Source organism: Cervus canadensis, chromosome 6 (genome assembly GCF_019320065.1).
Source record: "Cervus canadensis isolate Bull #8, Minnesota chromosome 6, ASM1932006v1, whole genome shotgun sequence".
Classification (NCBI taxonomy): Eukaryota; Metazoa; Chordata; class Mammalia; order Artiodactyla; family Cervidae; genus Cervus; species Cervus canadensis.
The window spans coordinates 70,737,107-70,753,988 of record NC_057391.1 but is presented as its reverse complement, the minus strand read 5'-3'; the positions used below and the strand labels follow the sequence as shown (position 1 = coordinate 70,753,988).

The 16,882-nt window shown below is 40.4% G+C and overlaps 1 protein-coding gene across 3 annotated transcripts in view; it reads left to right on the top strand.

Moving 5' to 3' along the window:
* The first annotated feature begins 686 nt into the window (after window positions 1-686).
* The window catches only part of PPP2R5E (protein phosphatase 2 regulatory subunit B'epsilon), a 149,577-nt gene continuing 133,381 nt past the window's right edge, over window positions 687-16,882 (top strand). For 2 of the 3 annotated variants that reach the window (XM_043472250.1, XM_043472248.1), the window contains exons 1-2: window positions 687-1,281; window positions 3,495-3,658. In XM_043472250.1, coding sequence (XP_043328185.1) covers window positions 3,502-3,658 — 157 coding nt within the window. In that variant the 5' untranslated portion in view covers window positions 687-1,281; window positions 3,495-3,501. The remainder of the gene's footprint in view (window positions 1,282-3,494; window positions 3,659-16,882) is intronic. The other variant, XM_043472249.1, reaches the window with a different exon arrangement.

The window sequence follows — 16,882 nt, the reverse complement described above, 5'->3', positions numbered from 1 at the left end:
AGCTGGCATTCAAAACAGAGGTTCAGGAAAAAGGAGACGAGGACGAGAGAGAATTCGAAGCGATATCCAACCCCTGGCCGGGCCCCAGGGGTTCGGATTTCGGTGCCAGGCCTCCCACAAGGTGGAGCGGTGAGCGACTGCTGGGGGTTTACGGCCGCGAGGCGCGAAGGGCCCATTTACACGAGCAGCGGCGCTGGTTCCCGTCGCGAGTGGACTATTCGAGCCCAGACGGTCCAGTCTCGCGGCTGAAAGGGGCGGAATCGAGGGCCGGATTACCCGACCCTTGCCCTCGGAATCCTCAAGTTGCAGACGACCACCGCCCAGAGGTTCCGCACTGCACGGAAACCCTTCGTATTTATGTCAGCTGCACACCTCCTGAGCTTTAGCAGCTCCAGTTAGGCCTAGTCGCTGAAGCAGTTCTCTTCCTCAGCCTACCCTACCGCTTGGCGGAAGCGGCGGCCGCGCGGCCTGAGAACGCGGCTGCATCCGGGTTCCTCTCGCCTCAGTCCAATCCTCGGTCTCCTCTCTTCCCACCCTCCTGTTTCTCCGCCCCCCCGCCGCCAATCCGCGATCGGCTCTCAGCCGAACTTGCTGACAGGGGAGTGAAGGCGAACGCCGACCAATGAGGCCTCGCTTCCCGTTTGAAGTCTCCAGTGAGTGGGCGCCGGAGGCGGGCGCTGCTGGCGAGAAGGTTCGGTTGCGCGTGTGCCATGGACTCAGCCGCCCGGTGATATTGACAATAGGAGAGAGAAAGGGGCATTGACGGGGACCCACCGCGGGTACCGAACGGCGGCTCTGGCAGTGGCGGCTCCAGCCCCAGCGACTCCTCCTCTTTCTCCTTCCTTCTCCTGTTGCCGCTGCGGCTTCAGTTTTCCTCCCTCCCTTCCCCCCTCCCCTCGTCGTCGCTTCTGCCGCCGGGTCCGAGGCAACGAGCAGAGGCGCCGCCCGCCGGGAATGTGAGCGAGGAGCCACCGGCGGAGCCGCAACGGGGTCGGTGCCGATTTGATGGGACGGGCCCGCGGGGGAGGATCGTGAGGCTGCCGCCGCCGCCGCCGCCGGAGCGCTGAGGTTCAGGTCCGGCTGTGAGGCCTAGAGGCGCCGCCGCCGCGGAACCGGAGGGACGCCGCGCCGGACAGCCGTCGCCCCGGGCTCCCTGCCGCTGTCCGGACCTCCCCCTGCACGTCCCAGTCCCGCCACCCGCCCCCGCTGCGGCCCTCTCTCCCGTCTCCCGCCCCTCCGAAACCACAGATCATCTTTGGATTCTTCTCCAGAAGCTTCAAGGTAACTTCGTCCCTCCAGCTCCGCGGCTTGTCTGCTTTCCTTTTCTCCTTGCTTGCCTCTTCCCCGTCCTCCTGGAGAACCCGCAGGGCACCGGCCTCGGGAAAGGCCTGGCCCGAGCTGGCGAGGGGTGCGGTGGGATGAGGTGCGGGAGAGGGAGCGCCGGTCCCACTTGTCTGATTTACCTGCAATTGCTTCTGATGTTGTCTCTCGTTCTGTTTGCCCCCTCCCCCCCTTTTTCTCCACCTTCCGGCACTGGAGGCGTATTCTTGTCCCCCTTTATCCACTGACGGCGGCGGAGGGGGGAGGAAAGGGGGATTGGTGTAGTGAGAAGGATTCTGTAGCAGCTTAGCTTCTCCAGGGCTTGGGGTGGTGGGGGGATGGGGTGGGTGGGAGCAAAGGGAGTATGTGAGCATCCCTACAGACCAACCTCTTGTCTGTCTTTCTCCTCCACCCCAGCACCCACTTTGGATTATCCTGAGCCTTGGAAATGCCCCGTGCCCGCTGCTCAGAGGATGATAAAGCTTGGGCGCCCTAGTCCGGGGCGAAACCTGTTTCCCCGGGCTTTGCACCGACCCGCTGCTACTGCACGTTCAGTTCTGCAGCGCTTTAGGGTTGAGATCCTTGACGTTTATCCTGGGCCGCGGGCATAAGGGTCAAGTGATTAAAAAAAAAAATTTTTTTTTTTTTTTTTTTTGCTACCGGTAACTTATCTCTAAGATGAGACGTGAAGAATAAAGGGGAGACAAAACGAGTGATGGAGGAACAGGATTTACGGAAATTTTGTGTTGTGAGGGTTACATGTAATCTAAATAACTCACATACCAGATTGGAAAAACTGCCCCTAAATTTACAACATACAGATATGATGTGGAGCTTGTTGTAGATGCAGTCATTATGAAAATTTAGTTCTAAGTGATCTTACTTCTCCTACAGTCATTCATGCTTCGAAATTATCTATCACATTGTATTTGAGGCTAAATTAGGTAGATTGCTAAAAAACTTTTTTTTAAAAAAAGAGAGCCAAACGGGACTTCAGCATCCCAAACCTCAGCAGTATAAGGTTTTGTTTGTTCTTGGTTTCTGTTTTTGTTATTTTTGCTCTGTCAGAATCCAGCTAATCCAGGTAACTTTTTATTCTCACACGTTCAGGAAGAAACTCCCTTACTCTTTTATTTAGAGGTTAAAAACCGCTCGTGTTATGTAGGGATGACAGGTGAGTGATTGCATTTCAGCATTTCCACTATGTGCCTTATTTCTATTCAGGACTGCCATTCATTCTGCATGGGACATGGTGGAGCCTCGGTGCCATGGAAATGAGGGCATCTGTTTAAATTGGTGAATGAAACTGAGCTTAATGCTTGTTACTTTTAGGAAATAGCCTTCATTTTAATAATTTGAGAAGGTTAAAAAAATCTCAAGGAACTGTTCTGTTCCATTAGTTTACCGAATGAAAATTAATATTTGATGATGAACTTCAAGGGAACTCAACTTTGTTGCCTCAGTAGGCTGTGAATTTAGGTTTTTGCATTAATTTTGCTGCATGATTTCATCATAGTTTTTAAGCTTTAGTAACATCAGATGGCTTCATTCAAAAAGAAGACTTCTTTGAAATGATTTTAATTATGCCCTTTATGTGTTCTGTTTAAAGTAATCTAGCCTGTCATTGGTGGTATGGTGTCGTTTATCTTAGCTAGCACATTGCATTAAAAAGTCATGCCTTAGTAGTTCAGAATTTGTAAATTTCACCTTGCTGTGATCCATTGGTGCAGATTCTTGAAGTACCATAAGGATTTCAACCCCAGAGCCCATTCATAATATTAAATATCTTGGGAAAATGTATCGATGGAAGTTTTCCAGTTGCAGAATAGCTCCAAAATTAATTTAGGATCTCAAGATGAGAAGAGCTGTGCAGTTAGAAAACGCGTACATGGCTTAGAAGAGTTTTTTCAGGTATAAACGAACATCTTTACTGCATATTGTAGAAGCAGCACAAGGCATTAGCATTACAATATTGTTTATGTAGTACTTATATTCTATTTTCCACCAAGTTTTTCTGCTTTCCCATTGAACATAGAACTGTTAATTAATTTTATTTGCTTTCTTTTCCCCATATTCCCATTTTCAAAAAAAGTGTGTGGGAATTTTAGAATTTGTGTAACTCACTTGTTTGCTTCCACCTTGGGGGTGTGTGGATGATACTTCTTTCTCTTCAGTAGGGATATGTCCTCAGCACCAACTACTCCTCCATCAGTGGATAAAGTAGACGGATTTTCTCGGAAGTCCGTCAGAAAAGCCAGACAGAAGAGGTCGCAAAGTTCCTCACAGTTTAGGTCTCAAGGCAAGCCTATTGAGTTAACACCTCTGCCGCTGCTAAAAGGTAAGGCTCATGACCAGGTGATGGATTCCTTTTCAGTTGATCTTTTTATATCTGTATATAATTTTCTTTTTGTACCATATTTGTTAAAATTCTTTGTTGCAAGTTGAAGGAATGGGAGACTTTTCAGACATGTTTTAGACAAGTTACTGGTCTGTGACCAGGTATACCCACTCCCACTTTTAGAGGGCTCAATTGAACCTAAATAGCCATGGACAGATGAAAAAAACTTATTATCAGGAGTATCTCTCACATTGATAAGTAGAAAAACTGAATACCACAGAAATTTTAAGATGTCTGGGTCTGGTGCTTGCTTCGGCAGCACATATACTAAGATGTCTGGGTCTGTGTTTTTCTTTTTTTCTTCTGTTGAGATTTAGATGTATACATTGTATGCAATGACACCTATACAATCTTAATCACAGGAAGTAGTAGAGGATATGGTACCATGAACTTACATATAGAAAAGGATACTCAAAATAATTCATTTTTTAAAATTGAGAAAAAATGGTCAGTAATTGATTACACGCATTCTTGTTTTCAGATAGTACAAACAGGAAATGGATTTGATGATCATTCTTGGTTGTGGAATTAATTATGGATAAGTTCTTATGAGAACTGTTTTTTTCTAAATTAGACTTTATTCTCAAAGGAATAAAAAAAACTTGGTTTCTTTTAAGCTCAAAGGAAATAAAAAACTTGGTTGCTAGTTAGTGAACATTTATTTCTATAATGATTTGTGAAATTGTTACAAAGGTAATATAAGAAAGGTATAAGAAAAGCTGGAGTGTGACTAGAAAATGTAGCGGAGGATATTTCAAGCTTCTGTTTTTCCCATATGAATTTATGCTTATGTTTTTCCCAGTATAAACTTAAAGTTGGTGGACATGAAATGAATATTGATTACTGTAGAGATGATATATCTACAGTTAATGAAGATGATCTCATATGAGTTTGGTGGAGAAAATTTTTGACTAAAGATTTTGTTGGTAAAAATGAAAGTAGTCTATGAGATTTTGAAAGAAAAATGAAAGGAAAACTTGCTAGGGATAAAAGTAACCATGCTTGAACTACAAAGTTGGGAGGTATATTGGGTTCTTTACTAATTTATTTAATCTGAAATGGACTGATGATAACTACTGTCATCTCTGTCTGGCAGAGGACTTTATTCTGAGGAAGCAGTTTAAACTTTCTTAGAACAGATTTAAACTTTGTTATATTAATTTCTTGGGATCCATGGTAAATATTTAAATTGGAATCTAACTGACCACTCAGAGCCATGATGTTGGTTTTGTGAGTAGTGAAAGAGGCATGCATGGGGCAAATTTGGCACGTTTCAACATGTTTCAATACTTTGTTGTTTCTTACCTTATTTAAAAAAATGTAGTAAAATATATATAACATAATATTGATCATTTTACCTATTTTTAAGTATGCATTAAGCATGGCATTTACCTTTGCATTGTGAAGGCATCCATTACCGTCTCATATCTCTAGGACTTTTTCATCTTTCCCCAACTGAAATCCTGTATCCATTAAATAAATACTACCTCCCCATTACCTCTGCCCCTGACCTCTTTGCAGCCATCATTCTACTTTCTGTCTATGAATTTGAATACTCTAGATATCTTGTATAAGTGGAATCCTACAATATTTGTCTCTCTTGTGGTTGGCTTATCTTGCTTAGTGTAATGTCCTGAAGATTCATCCATGTTGTAGCACGTGTCAGAATTTCTTTCCTTTTTAAAGGTTGATTAATATTCCATCACACATACACACACACACAGTCACGCACACAAAACTTACTGTTTGTCCACCTTTTGGTTATTGAGAATAATGCTGCTATGAACATGGGTGTGTAAATATCCTCTTGAGTCCCTGCTTTCACTTCTTTTGGGTATATACCCAGAAGTGGAATTACTAGGTCATATGTTTAATTTTTTGAGTAATTGCCATGCTATTTTCCACAGCAGCTGCACCATTTTACATTCCTACCAGCAATGCCCAAGGCTTCTTCCAATTTCTACACATTCTCATTGACACTTGTTCTTTTCTTTTTTTGATAATAACAATCATAATGTGCATGAAGTGGTAGTTCATTGTGGCTTTTATTTCCCTAATGATTAGTGACACCGAGCATCTTTTCATGTGTTTATTGGCTATTTGTATTTCTTTTTCTCATATTTTAAATGTAGTCGGGTAGTACTGAAAAATTTCCAAGATTTTTGTGAACTTGTATATTTTGCCAGCATAGGAGCATTGGAGAGCAACAAGATCATATAATACTAGATACATCTACAAGCTTAATTCTAGAAAGACTAAAAGTGATTCTTGTGTAATAAGCACGTTTTGGGAAAATATTTAGGAAGCATTCCATAAGTTAGATTTCCATATCCTGAGAATAACAAAGAAGTATAGTCATGTACAGACTATAGAAATGTGTGTATGTTCTTGATGATTATAGTGAATGTAGAGAGTTTGTTGAATGACATTTGTTGTTCTTACAATGGATTGACTTTTGTTTGTGTGCCTTACAACTTTAGGAAGTGGTTTATGAACATAATGAAAATGTAAGACGAATTTCTTTTCTTTTTTTTGCCATTTCCTTAGGAAAAACCAGAATAAATTATATATGCATGCCAAAGGCTAGTTACTGATTTAATTTTCTATAGAATTGTTTTGACTAACTTGGAAGGCTTGAGTTAGTTTTATTTGGGGGTGCAGTATAAAGTGCAGTTGAATTTTGGGAGTTGCTTTAAAGAATAAAGTAAAAACATGTCCTTAAGGTCTTTAATTTTAGGGGAGTTTGAAAATGGAAATTGTATAAACATAGTAATTATGTAATAACATTTTTAATATATAATTTTTGAAAGCTCAAAAATTAGGTATTCATTAATGATGACTTATTTTGTGTGTTTGCCCTATAAAAATTTTTATTACAGACGTCATAGTATTTGACTGACTTTAAGTAACACTACCATTATTGCTTAGCGTTTTAAAAGTCTCTTGCAGAACTGTAAAAAAGCGAAAGGAAAGTTTCATCTCTTTTGCTCTTTTTCTAATAGGTGGGGTTTTGAAATTTGTATTAGTGATTTTATTTTCTGCAGAAAGCAGCACCGGCATGTAATTCTGTCTGTGTTAATATATTAGAGTGACCTGGCTTTTCCTGCAATTGTGAAATTGCAGGATAGACCTTGACATACAGACATCTGAATTTTCTCCATGAAGTACTTCTGAAAGTGTTTTCAGAAGGTCCTAAAGTTTTTAAGCCTGAAGGACTTTTCCTCATTTTCCTCATAAGTGAAATTCAGTAGAGGTTGCGTACCTTACGAGCTTCAGAAGAAAGTAAAGACTTTGATGCTTCCTGGGTGCCTGCATAGCGGGACATGAAGCAGACTTTGACAAGGACCTAGAATGAGATAAACACTTAGGCAGATACACACACACACCCATGAATAATAATTGCAATAATAATTATAACTTCTAGGAGCTGTTATCTGCTTAGGTGGTTTATGTTCTCTACCCACTCCTTATTTCTTTCTCTTTTTAACTTTAAACGATTATATAAATTTAGATTTGAGGGAGATGTTTTTGAAAACTACCACCTCTTTGAAAATGTGATTATAATGAAAGTGGCATCGTTGTTGCTAGGCTCACAATTCATCATACATTTCTGAGACATTTTGCTTATAGTTTGAACAGTCGGTATCAAACATTCCAAAAACTTGGATGCCTGGAGGTACTGTTCAGCAGAAAGAAACTCTTTGCCTCTTGATATTGAAACCTTTACATGGGTAACATTTCTGTGACACTAATTCTCTGATTTTTTTTTTTTAACTTTAAGCTTATGATTCAGCATAAAATTTTTATTTTATAGGGTGACAGTTTGTAAGGACTTAAATAATTTCAAGTTAAAACTAGTTTTTGTGCTTTTGAAATTGTTAGATGGGATAATTCCTCTCTTTCATTTGTATCTGGTTTGGGTAGTGTATAGGAAAATGCAGATGGAATTCCCAGTTTTTATAATGGACTAGGTCTCTAAACTGTATTTATGATGAGAATGATCGCCTGAGAAATAGTATCCTTGATTTTAGTGTTCACCTTCCTCCATGGAGGTTACTCTGCAGTGTTGCATGGGAGGAGGTACAGAGGCTTTGTTTCCTGCAAGAGTTCTAGCTAACTTCTAGCTTTGTTGCCCAGGGCAAGTGAGTTAACTTCAGAAAGCTTGGTTTCCATATCTATCATATGGGAATGATAATAAAAATCAAAGAGATACGGCAGTACCAAATCCAATGCATTACTGACTAGTGTCATTTAACTGAGGTTTCAGAAGTTAGAACATGAATAATATGAAATTATTATTTGACCTTTTATATTTTTGCAGCAAAAAGTTGAAACTGGAAATTTCTCTGAAAATTAGGAAACAAGAGCATAGTTTTGTGGTCTTGAACCTCTTTCAACCCCCAAATATGAAGAAACAGTGTGCAAATATGTTGAATTTAGTAGACTAGTTATTTTAAATATCTTTATTTGGAGATTTTTTTACCTTCTGCATTGGTATCCTGCCACATATTTGAGTGTAATGCTTTTTTATTTTTAACTTACTAGTGTTTTGAATAGATAATAGAGTTACGTGGTTCCAATTTGAAAAATACAAAAGGATATGTAATGAAAAGTCTTCCTTCCAAGTTGGTTTTCCTAATTAGTTCCCCTTCCCAGAAACAGGCAGCCATAATATACTTGTATTGTAGGTATAGGCATTTTTAAACCCTTGATTTAATTTGAAATGCCCTGAGCAGACTGAAATTATATGCACATTTTGTATGCATATGTCCATTTTTTTTTAAAATGGGAGAATTCTATAGCATTTTTCAAATTCTTGAAGGGATATTGGAATCAAAAAAGGTTAAGAACCATTGATCTAGTGATCTAGTTTGTACCTGAGATTAGTGATGTATATTCTTTATTTTCTTTTCCATTATGGTTTATTACAAGATATTAAATATAATTCCCTGTTGGGCCTTGTTATTTCCCTGTTTTATAGTAGTTTAAATCTGCTAACCCCAAACTCCTCTAATTTATTACCCCCTTCCCTTTTCCCACTTTGGTAACCATGAGTTTTTCTTCTATGTCTGTGAGTCTGTTTCTGTTTTGTAATTTGTAATTGATGTATATTCCTTAGGCAACTAAATTGTAGTGTGTGTGTGTGTGTGTGTGTGTGTGTGTTATGTGTGAATGGTTTAAAAAAAAATAATCATAAGCTTTGCTTTTGAACCAGAAGAACATCTGTAAGTTAATAGGTGTTAATGTTCAGCTTTGCAGCCTTTGAAGCAATGTGGTAATATTTTTCCTTGGGGGAAGAAATTATAAGATTTTGTACAAAACCAAATCTCAAATTACGCTGTTATCATGTGTGAAAGATTACAGTAGTTGTAGTGAAGAGGTATTTCATTCACTTTTAGGTGGGAATTTATCTATCTCTCTTCATACATGTACATATATAAATTTGTGTGTGTGTGTATCTGTATATCTATATATATCTAACTATATCTGTATCTATCCTAATAGTTTGTTCCTGTAGCATAGAGAAAATTCCTGTACAGAGTCTTATGTGGGCCAAAATAAATTGAGAGTAAGCATTCCTGATTTGTGAATCATTTAAAAGTAGAGTGGCAGCTTGCATTCATATCCATCTCATCTGAGTATGATAATTACTGCTTAATTCTTATCATGGATTTCTGGTTGGGGATAGTGTGTATGTGTTATAGATGAACTTCAGGGTTCTAAGAACCTCCTAAAATTTTATGTAAAGTTTCAGTGTATGTGCATTTTTTGAGGGGGAGGGGGGAGGACAGAGTTCATTGCTTTCATCAGATTCTCAAGGATTTAGCATAATCATTACTGCTCTTTCCCCAGAGTTAAGAGCTTCTGGCTTAGACTAAAAGATTGGGAAATTATTATTATTACTGTTTTTCCTGTTTATCTGGTTAGCTTTGTGTGTGCACAGATGCGTTGGATACTTATCAGTAAATATTGTAAGCTTTAAACAGAATTCATCATAAAGTGGGTCTCTCCAGGATACAACCCATCCAAGACATAAAAATTAATTAAATTGCGAAATAAAACCTCTCATAAGGTGAGGTGGTCCTTTTCTACTTAGAACTTTCTTTTTGTATCATTCTTCAAATTTCAGCTCAAATAGGACCCTCTTATGGACCATCCTGCATCACTTTAAAAAATGATCTTCTTTGACATTTCTATCATTTTATTGTTTTTTTGGCATCGTATTTATAATCTGAAATTATTTTATCTTTGTTCACTTGTATGTTACCTGTTTCTCATCCCCCATGAGAATGTAATCTTTGGTGTGAATACCTTGTGTCACTTATCTATCTCTAGGGTCTAGACCCGTGCCTCATACATAGTTGATATTCAATAAGTATTAGCGAATGAATGAACATTGTTAGATCACAACATTGAGGTTATTAGTAACAGCAGTATAGACATTTGTTTTTCCTTTCTAAATACTAAAATTCTTCCCCTCAAATCCAGGCCATGCAGATTTTAACTAGCAATTTACACAAAATGGTAAACTTGTTTAATGAAGATTTATCAGTTTTAAAGGATCGCTAAGTGTTCACTTAAAATGCTAAGAATGGGTTTATGTTCTGTGTAATTCTCCGTGTTTCAGGCTAAAAACAGAAGTGGTATCTTGTGGAGAAAGAATAGAGGGGATTATATGTATGGTACACTAAGAGTCATTCCTTTTACTTAGGGGATTCATCACTTTGATTTTGCACAAGTTAAGATGTTAAGTACAAGGAAATTTCTTTTTTCTGCTGGTGTTTGGGGACTGAATTATGGGCTGATCAGATCATCAGACATTCTTTCTTAATATAGTTTGAGAGAATATCTGATTTATAATGAACTTTCAGAGCAGTGTTTTATGGTCAGATTTTCTCATCTTTAAAACATTTATTTTATGATAATGTTAACTCTTAATATTAATTAGATTTTGTAGCACTTGAAAAAGAACAGTAAAGTTTCTCGATATTCCATAAAGGCTAACTAAAGTAATTCTTTGATTTGTTTTCCAGTGACATTGTCTTTTGCCACTTAAAAATACTTTTCTACCTTTGGTATTATAAGATTTTATTTAAAAAACCAGGCATCTTATTTTTATATTATAGTACAATTATGCATAAAAGAACTTATGCATATGTTAACTGTATATTATTATTGTTACCTAATATATAACAGTATATACCTAATATATGTATCATATATTACTTGAGGGAGGCACGTACCCTCCCTGAGGTAAGAATGGTCTCTGGGGTCACACACATGTAGGTTTGAGTTCCAGGTCCATTCACAGCCATGTGACTTCTGAGCATTGGCTTTATATCTTCAAAATGGGGAGTGTATTAGAACCCACCTAAGAGAGTCAGATTAAGTACCATCAGGCAGGTAAAACATTTAGCTCAGTGCTGGGGACATTGTAGGAGTTGAAGAGTTTAACTGTCACAATTATGGTAAGAACTGCGTGGTGGAAAATGCTCACCAGTGTTTTCAGTTGATTTTTTATTTCTTTAATTCATTACATGGATTATTTCCACTTAGGTAGAAAAATACGGAGTGAGTGGAGCTATGAGAATTAGACGTTAAAAGCAAAAGAGGGAACTGGTTCTTGTGGAACAATCTCAGCTTTATTGTTGAGTCAGTTTGAAACCAACTTCTCATTTCAGGACTAAGAAAGATGGCTAATGTGATTATTTTCAAGGGAAATTCCATTTGTGGAGAGTTACCCAGGAGAAACTATTGTTAGGTAAACTAATTTTGGAAGTTGTCTAGTAGGACAGGATTTACAAACTTTTTTGTGATTGCTTACTCCTGTCAGTAAAAATAACATGTATTTCTGTTTATATATTATATATACATGTGCTGTTATGTAAATATGTAATGCATGTTGAGAACATACACAGACATAGAAAATTAAAAAGGATGATACTGAAAAACAGTGTGTAGATGTTCTTAATACTTTGTATTTTAACCTCTTTTTCCCTTGCCCGCCCTCCCAGCACATTCACTAGCCTTGGGCATCTCTTTATTTTGATGTTTTGCTTCAAAAAGAGAACCTTCTTTTCAGGTTTTGAGCCTTGTTAAATTTATAGCATTTTATTTTGAGCCAGAAAGAGTTGACACTGAACCCAGATGTGGAGAGTTGAATGTGAAAACTTCTTTATCTTCTTGAGGTTTTTGTCTAGGCTTTTGAGTTTATTGCACTTTAAAGAAACAAAATCTAAATGGGCGATTTTGCCAGTTTGAATATCGTAGGTGGTTCCTTGTTGAGGGCTCTTTGCTGTTGATGGGTAGGTTTCAGAGGGCTCTGAACCCTCGTGAAATTCCAGGCAGTATTTTGTGTCTCTGTGCAGATTGACATTTTTCTGGGCACAGGGTTTAGAGTGTTCATCAGATTCTCAAAGGAGTTTCTCCCAAAGGCTAGCAACCATTGCCTTGGGTGGTGGGTGTCCATTTGCTCAGAGCAGAGAGAGAGAGAGTTTGCCATGTGACCCCTTTCTATAGAAAGGAGATCTCATGTCAAGAGATTTCTCCTGCATATGTCTTCTGATTTTTAATTCTTTTTGGTATCAAACAGAATTTTAAAAGGTGTTTGAAGGTAGATGTTGCTACGTGACTCCAGTGTGGTTGGCTGGAAAATTTTTGATCAGTGTCTTTTGAAAAATTAAGCTGAATGCATGTAACTACCATTGGTAAAATTGAGAGTGCCTGTAAACAGCATTTTCACTTGAACAGCTGTAGACCAGGAAGAAGTCGGGTGGAGAAGCTCAGGTTGTCTTTGCTGGTGAAGAAATGATTTAGTAACCACTGAAGCAGAAGAGAAGCACCATCTCTTGGTTCTGCCCTATGCCGGGCGATGTACCACATGGTGTTGCAGTGACGCTTCTCAACAACACAAAGAGCATGGGAGGTTTGCTGTTGATAGAGGGTAGAGAGAGCCTGAGTTGGGACCCCAGGCCCATCTGGTTTCAAAGCCAGGGCCTTCTGCATTATATGCATTAGTGGTGGATGAGCACAGGTGGGCACTGGACCTAACAACTTTCTTGCTCATGCTATGCTATGATGACTTCCTAGGTGAATCATCTTACTACCTCTTGTAACAACCCTGAAAATTGAGAGGAGATGAGGTGATGAGAAAGAGAGGCAGAGAATAGAAGAGCAGGGAGCCGCCAGGCTGGCAGTAGCACTGTGGTGATGGGGAAGAGTTGAGGGAGAGTCACAGGCCTCCCAGACTCAGCTCCTTGGAAAGGCCCAGGCCGTGCCACCGAGAGGCAGACAGAAAGGGTAGTTGGCACCTCACAGAGGCGGGAGAGGGAAGATGCCTCCCTTGGATCCCTGTTGTCCCGGTCGCCATAAAGTCCAGATAGTTGATAAACAGGTAGCATTCTTGCCATGATGGTTTTTTTTTTTTCCCCCCCTTGTTTCTTTCTCTGGCTGCACAGTGGCATGTGGGATCTTAGTTCCCTGACCAGGATTGAACGTGCACCCGCTGCAGTGGAAGGGTGGAGTCTTAACGTCTGGACTACCAGGGAAGTCCCTGGCAGTGTTTTTTTTTTTTTTTACCATTCATCTTCTCATCTTTGGGAACTAGCATATTGTAGGAAAGGGTCTGGGTTCAAGCCTGGGTGATATTTAGCTTTATGAATTGAGATCAGGTATTTAACCTCTTTGGAGCTTTAGTTTCCACTTTCATAAAGGGGGACTCATACGTCCCAAGGTGTTTGTGAGGAATGAGATCGTGTGGGCAAACTGCTAATGTGTGGTTGGTGGCTTAATAAATAGCCCTTCGCTTGCTTTCTGGTTGCCATTGATCTTTCTTTGAGTCACTCCTGTGGGCCTGCATCATGTTTCAGAGTACACAGTGTTGTGAAGGAAGAGGTCTGGCAAAATTCCATCGATTTATGTAGGCACCATGAAAGACTTTTTGTCTTTTCAAAAAAATTTATTTATTTTTAACTGGAGGATAATTGCTGAACAATGTTGTATTGGTTTTTGCCACGTGTCAGTGTGAATCAGCCATCAGTTCAGTTCAGTTCAGTTCAGTCGCTCAGTTGTGTCCGACTCTTTGCAACCCCATGAACCGCAGCACGCCAGGCCTCCCTGTCCATCACCAACTACTGGAGTTCACCCAAATCCATGTCCATTGCATCGGTGATGCCATCCAACCATCTCACCCTCTGTCGTCCCCTTCTCCTCCTGCCCCCAATCCCTCCCAGCATCAGGGTCTTTTCCAGTGAGTCAACTCTGCGCATCAGGTGGCCAAAGTATTGGAGTTTCACCTTCAACATCAGTCCTTCCAATGAACACCCAGGACTGATCTCCTTTAGGATGGACTGGTTGGATCCCCTTGCAGTCCAAGGGACTCTCAAGAGTCTTGCCAATACCACAGTTCAAAAGCATCCATTCTTTGGCACTCCGCTTTCTTCACAGTCCAACTCTCACATCCATACATGACCACTGGAAAAACCATAGCCTTGACTAGATGGACCTTTGTTGGCAAATTAATGTTTTTGCTTTTTAATATGCTATCTAGGTTGGTCATAACTTTCCTTCCAAGGAGTAAGCGTCTTTTAATTTCATAGCTGCAATCACCATCTGCAGTGATTTTGGAGCCCAAAAAAATAAAGTCAGCCTCTATTTCCACTGTTTCCCCATCTATTTGCCATGAAGTGATGGGACCAGATGCCATGATCTTAGTTTTCTGAATGTTGAGCTTTAAGCCAACTTTTTCACTCTCACTTTCATCAAGAGTCAGCCATAGACACACACATGTCCACTCCCTTTTGAACCTCCCTCCCACCCCATCCCACTCCTCTAGGTTGTCACAGACCACTGGGTTGAGCTCCCTGCACCATACAGCAAATTCCCACTGGCTATCTATTTTATATATGGTAATATATATGTTTCAATGCTGCTCTTTCAATTTGTCCCCCCTTCCCTCCCCAGCTGTGTCCACAAGTCAAAAGACTTTCATCTTAAGGTGAGGTTACGTCTTAATGTAATTAATTTGTAGTTGTCAGTGTCTGGAACATGGTTCAGAGTAAAACATTAAAGCATGAAAAAGAACTTGGAGAAAATTGGGACTTGCTACCATTTCAGGAAAAGTGCTATCTTCTGACAGGAAAGATACAGGCTTTAGAATTAGCCTTTCATCGAAACATGCCCAGAAGACCCCCTCCATTGAGGGGTTGCACCTTAGACATACCTTATAAGGGTATGCGGTGAGAGTTCAGAGTGGTTTCAGGCTCTCAAGGAGCTCTCGGTGTATTCTACATTAGAATTGGAAATCATAGCCACACTGTGCCTTCCACATTGTAAACTTGTAACACTTTTTTTGAATGAGTATTTTGAATTCAAGGACATTTGTCGCAAAAATGATGCTGCTTTTAAGGGTCAGAAGGCTGTTTCAACCTTTTGACTCATCAAATTAAGTTTTCAGAAAGTTACAGTGATGAATCAGAAGGACTGGTGTTTTTCCTTAATTTGTGAGCAAAAGTCAAAATGACTTGAAAGCACATTGATACAAGGGACTTTCCAAAAGTAAAAGGAAGTTTCAGCACTCTCCGTTCCACCTGTCTTCCATGCATCCATTTATGTTTGCCTCTTCAGCTACATCTACACATGATAGAACCAACTGGTATTTTTAATGGTACCTAGTGATTTAGATGGAGAAGGCAATGGTACCCCACTCCAGTACTCTTGCCTGGAAAATCCCATGGACGGAGGAGCCTGTTGGGCTACAGTCCATGGGGTCGCTACGAGTCGGACACGACTGAGTGACTTCACTTTCACTTTTCACTTTCATGCATTGGAGGAGGAAATGGCAACCCACTTCAGTATTCTTGCCTGGAGAATCCCAGGGACGGGGGAGCCTGGTGGGCTGCCTTCTATGGGGTCACACAGAGTCGGACACGACTGAAGCGACTTAGCAGCAGCAGCAGCAGCAGCAGCAATGATTTAGAAGGGCTTTCCTGGTGACTCAGAAATAAAGACTCTGCCTGCAATGCAGGAAACGTGGGTTTGATTCCTGGGTGGGGAAGATTCCTGAAGAAGGAAATGACAAATTATTCTAGGGCTTCCCTCATAGCTCAGTTGGTAAAGAATCCACCTGCAATGCAGGAGACCCTGGTTTGATTCCTGTGTCGGGAAGATACCCTGGAGAAGGGATAGGCTACCCACTCGAGTATTCTTGGACTTCCCTGTGGCTCAGCTGGTAAAGAATCTGCCTGCAATATAGGAGACCTGGGTTCCATCCCTGGGTTGGGAAGATCCCTGGAGAAGGGAAAGGTTACTCACTTCAGTATTCTGGCCTGGAGAATTCCATGGACTGTACAATCCATGGGGTTGCAAAGAGTCGGACACGACTGGGTGACTTTCACTTCACTCATGTTGTTGCCTGGGCAATTCCATGGACAGAGGATCCTGGCGGGCTGTGGTTCTGGGGTCCCAAAGAGTCGAATCCGACTTAGGGACTGAAATAACAGCAACAACAACAGTGATTTAGACATAAAATATTCCCTGGTGGCTCGGATGGTGAAAGAGTTTGCCTGCCGTGTGGGAGACCTGGGTTTGACCCCTGGGTCAGGATGATCCACTGGAGAAGGAAATGGCAACCCACTCCAGTATTCTTGTCTGGAGAATTCCATGGATGAAGGAGCCTGGCAGGCTACAGTCCATGGGGTCACAAAGAGTTGGACACAACTGAGTGACTTATCTTTCCTTTTCTTTAAGAGAGCTTAAAGATGTTTCAATCAATAACAGTTAAGATGAAGTTCCAAAACTCAGTCACTTCAGTCTGGGATGTGACTGGATCTTGGAGGAGATCTATCTATAACTTTTCAGGTATGAGAAATCTTGGCGTAACCTTTGGCTTTTGAGAAAAGCTTGTGCTTTACTACGTAAACTTAGTTATTTCCTAAAGATTTTAAATAGAGCTATATTTTATTGTGTTTAGACTTATAACAACATTGTAAAAGGAATTTCAGCTAATGGTGGAATTTATTTAGGCATTTCTGGTTTAGTGGCATGTTCTAGAAATGGTATATACTTTAAATACCCTTGGCTTACGAGTGGTAGGTCCTGTACTCATGCTGTTGAATTTCGGTGAGATCTGAATGAAAAAAATTGTGTGCAGGTATTTTTCAATAT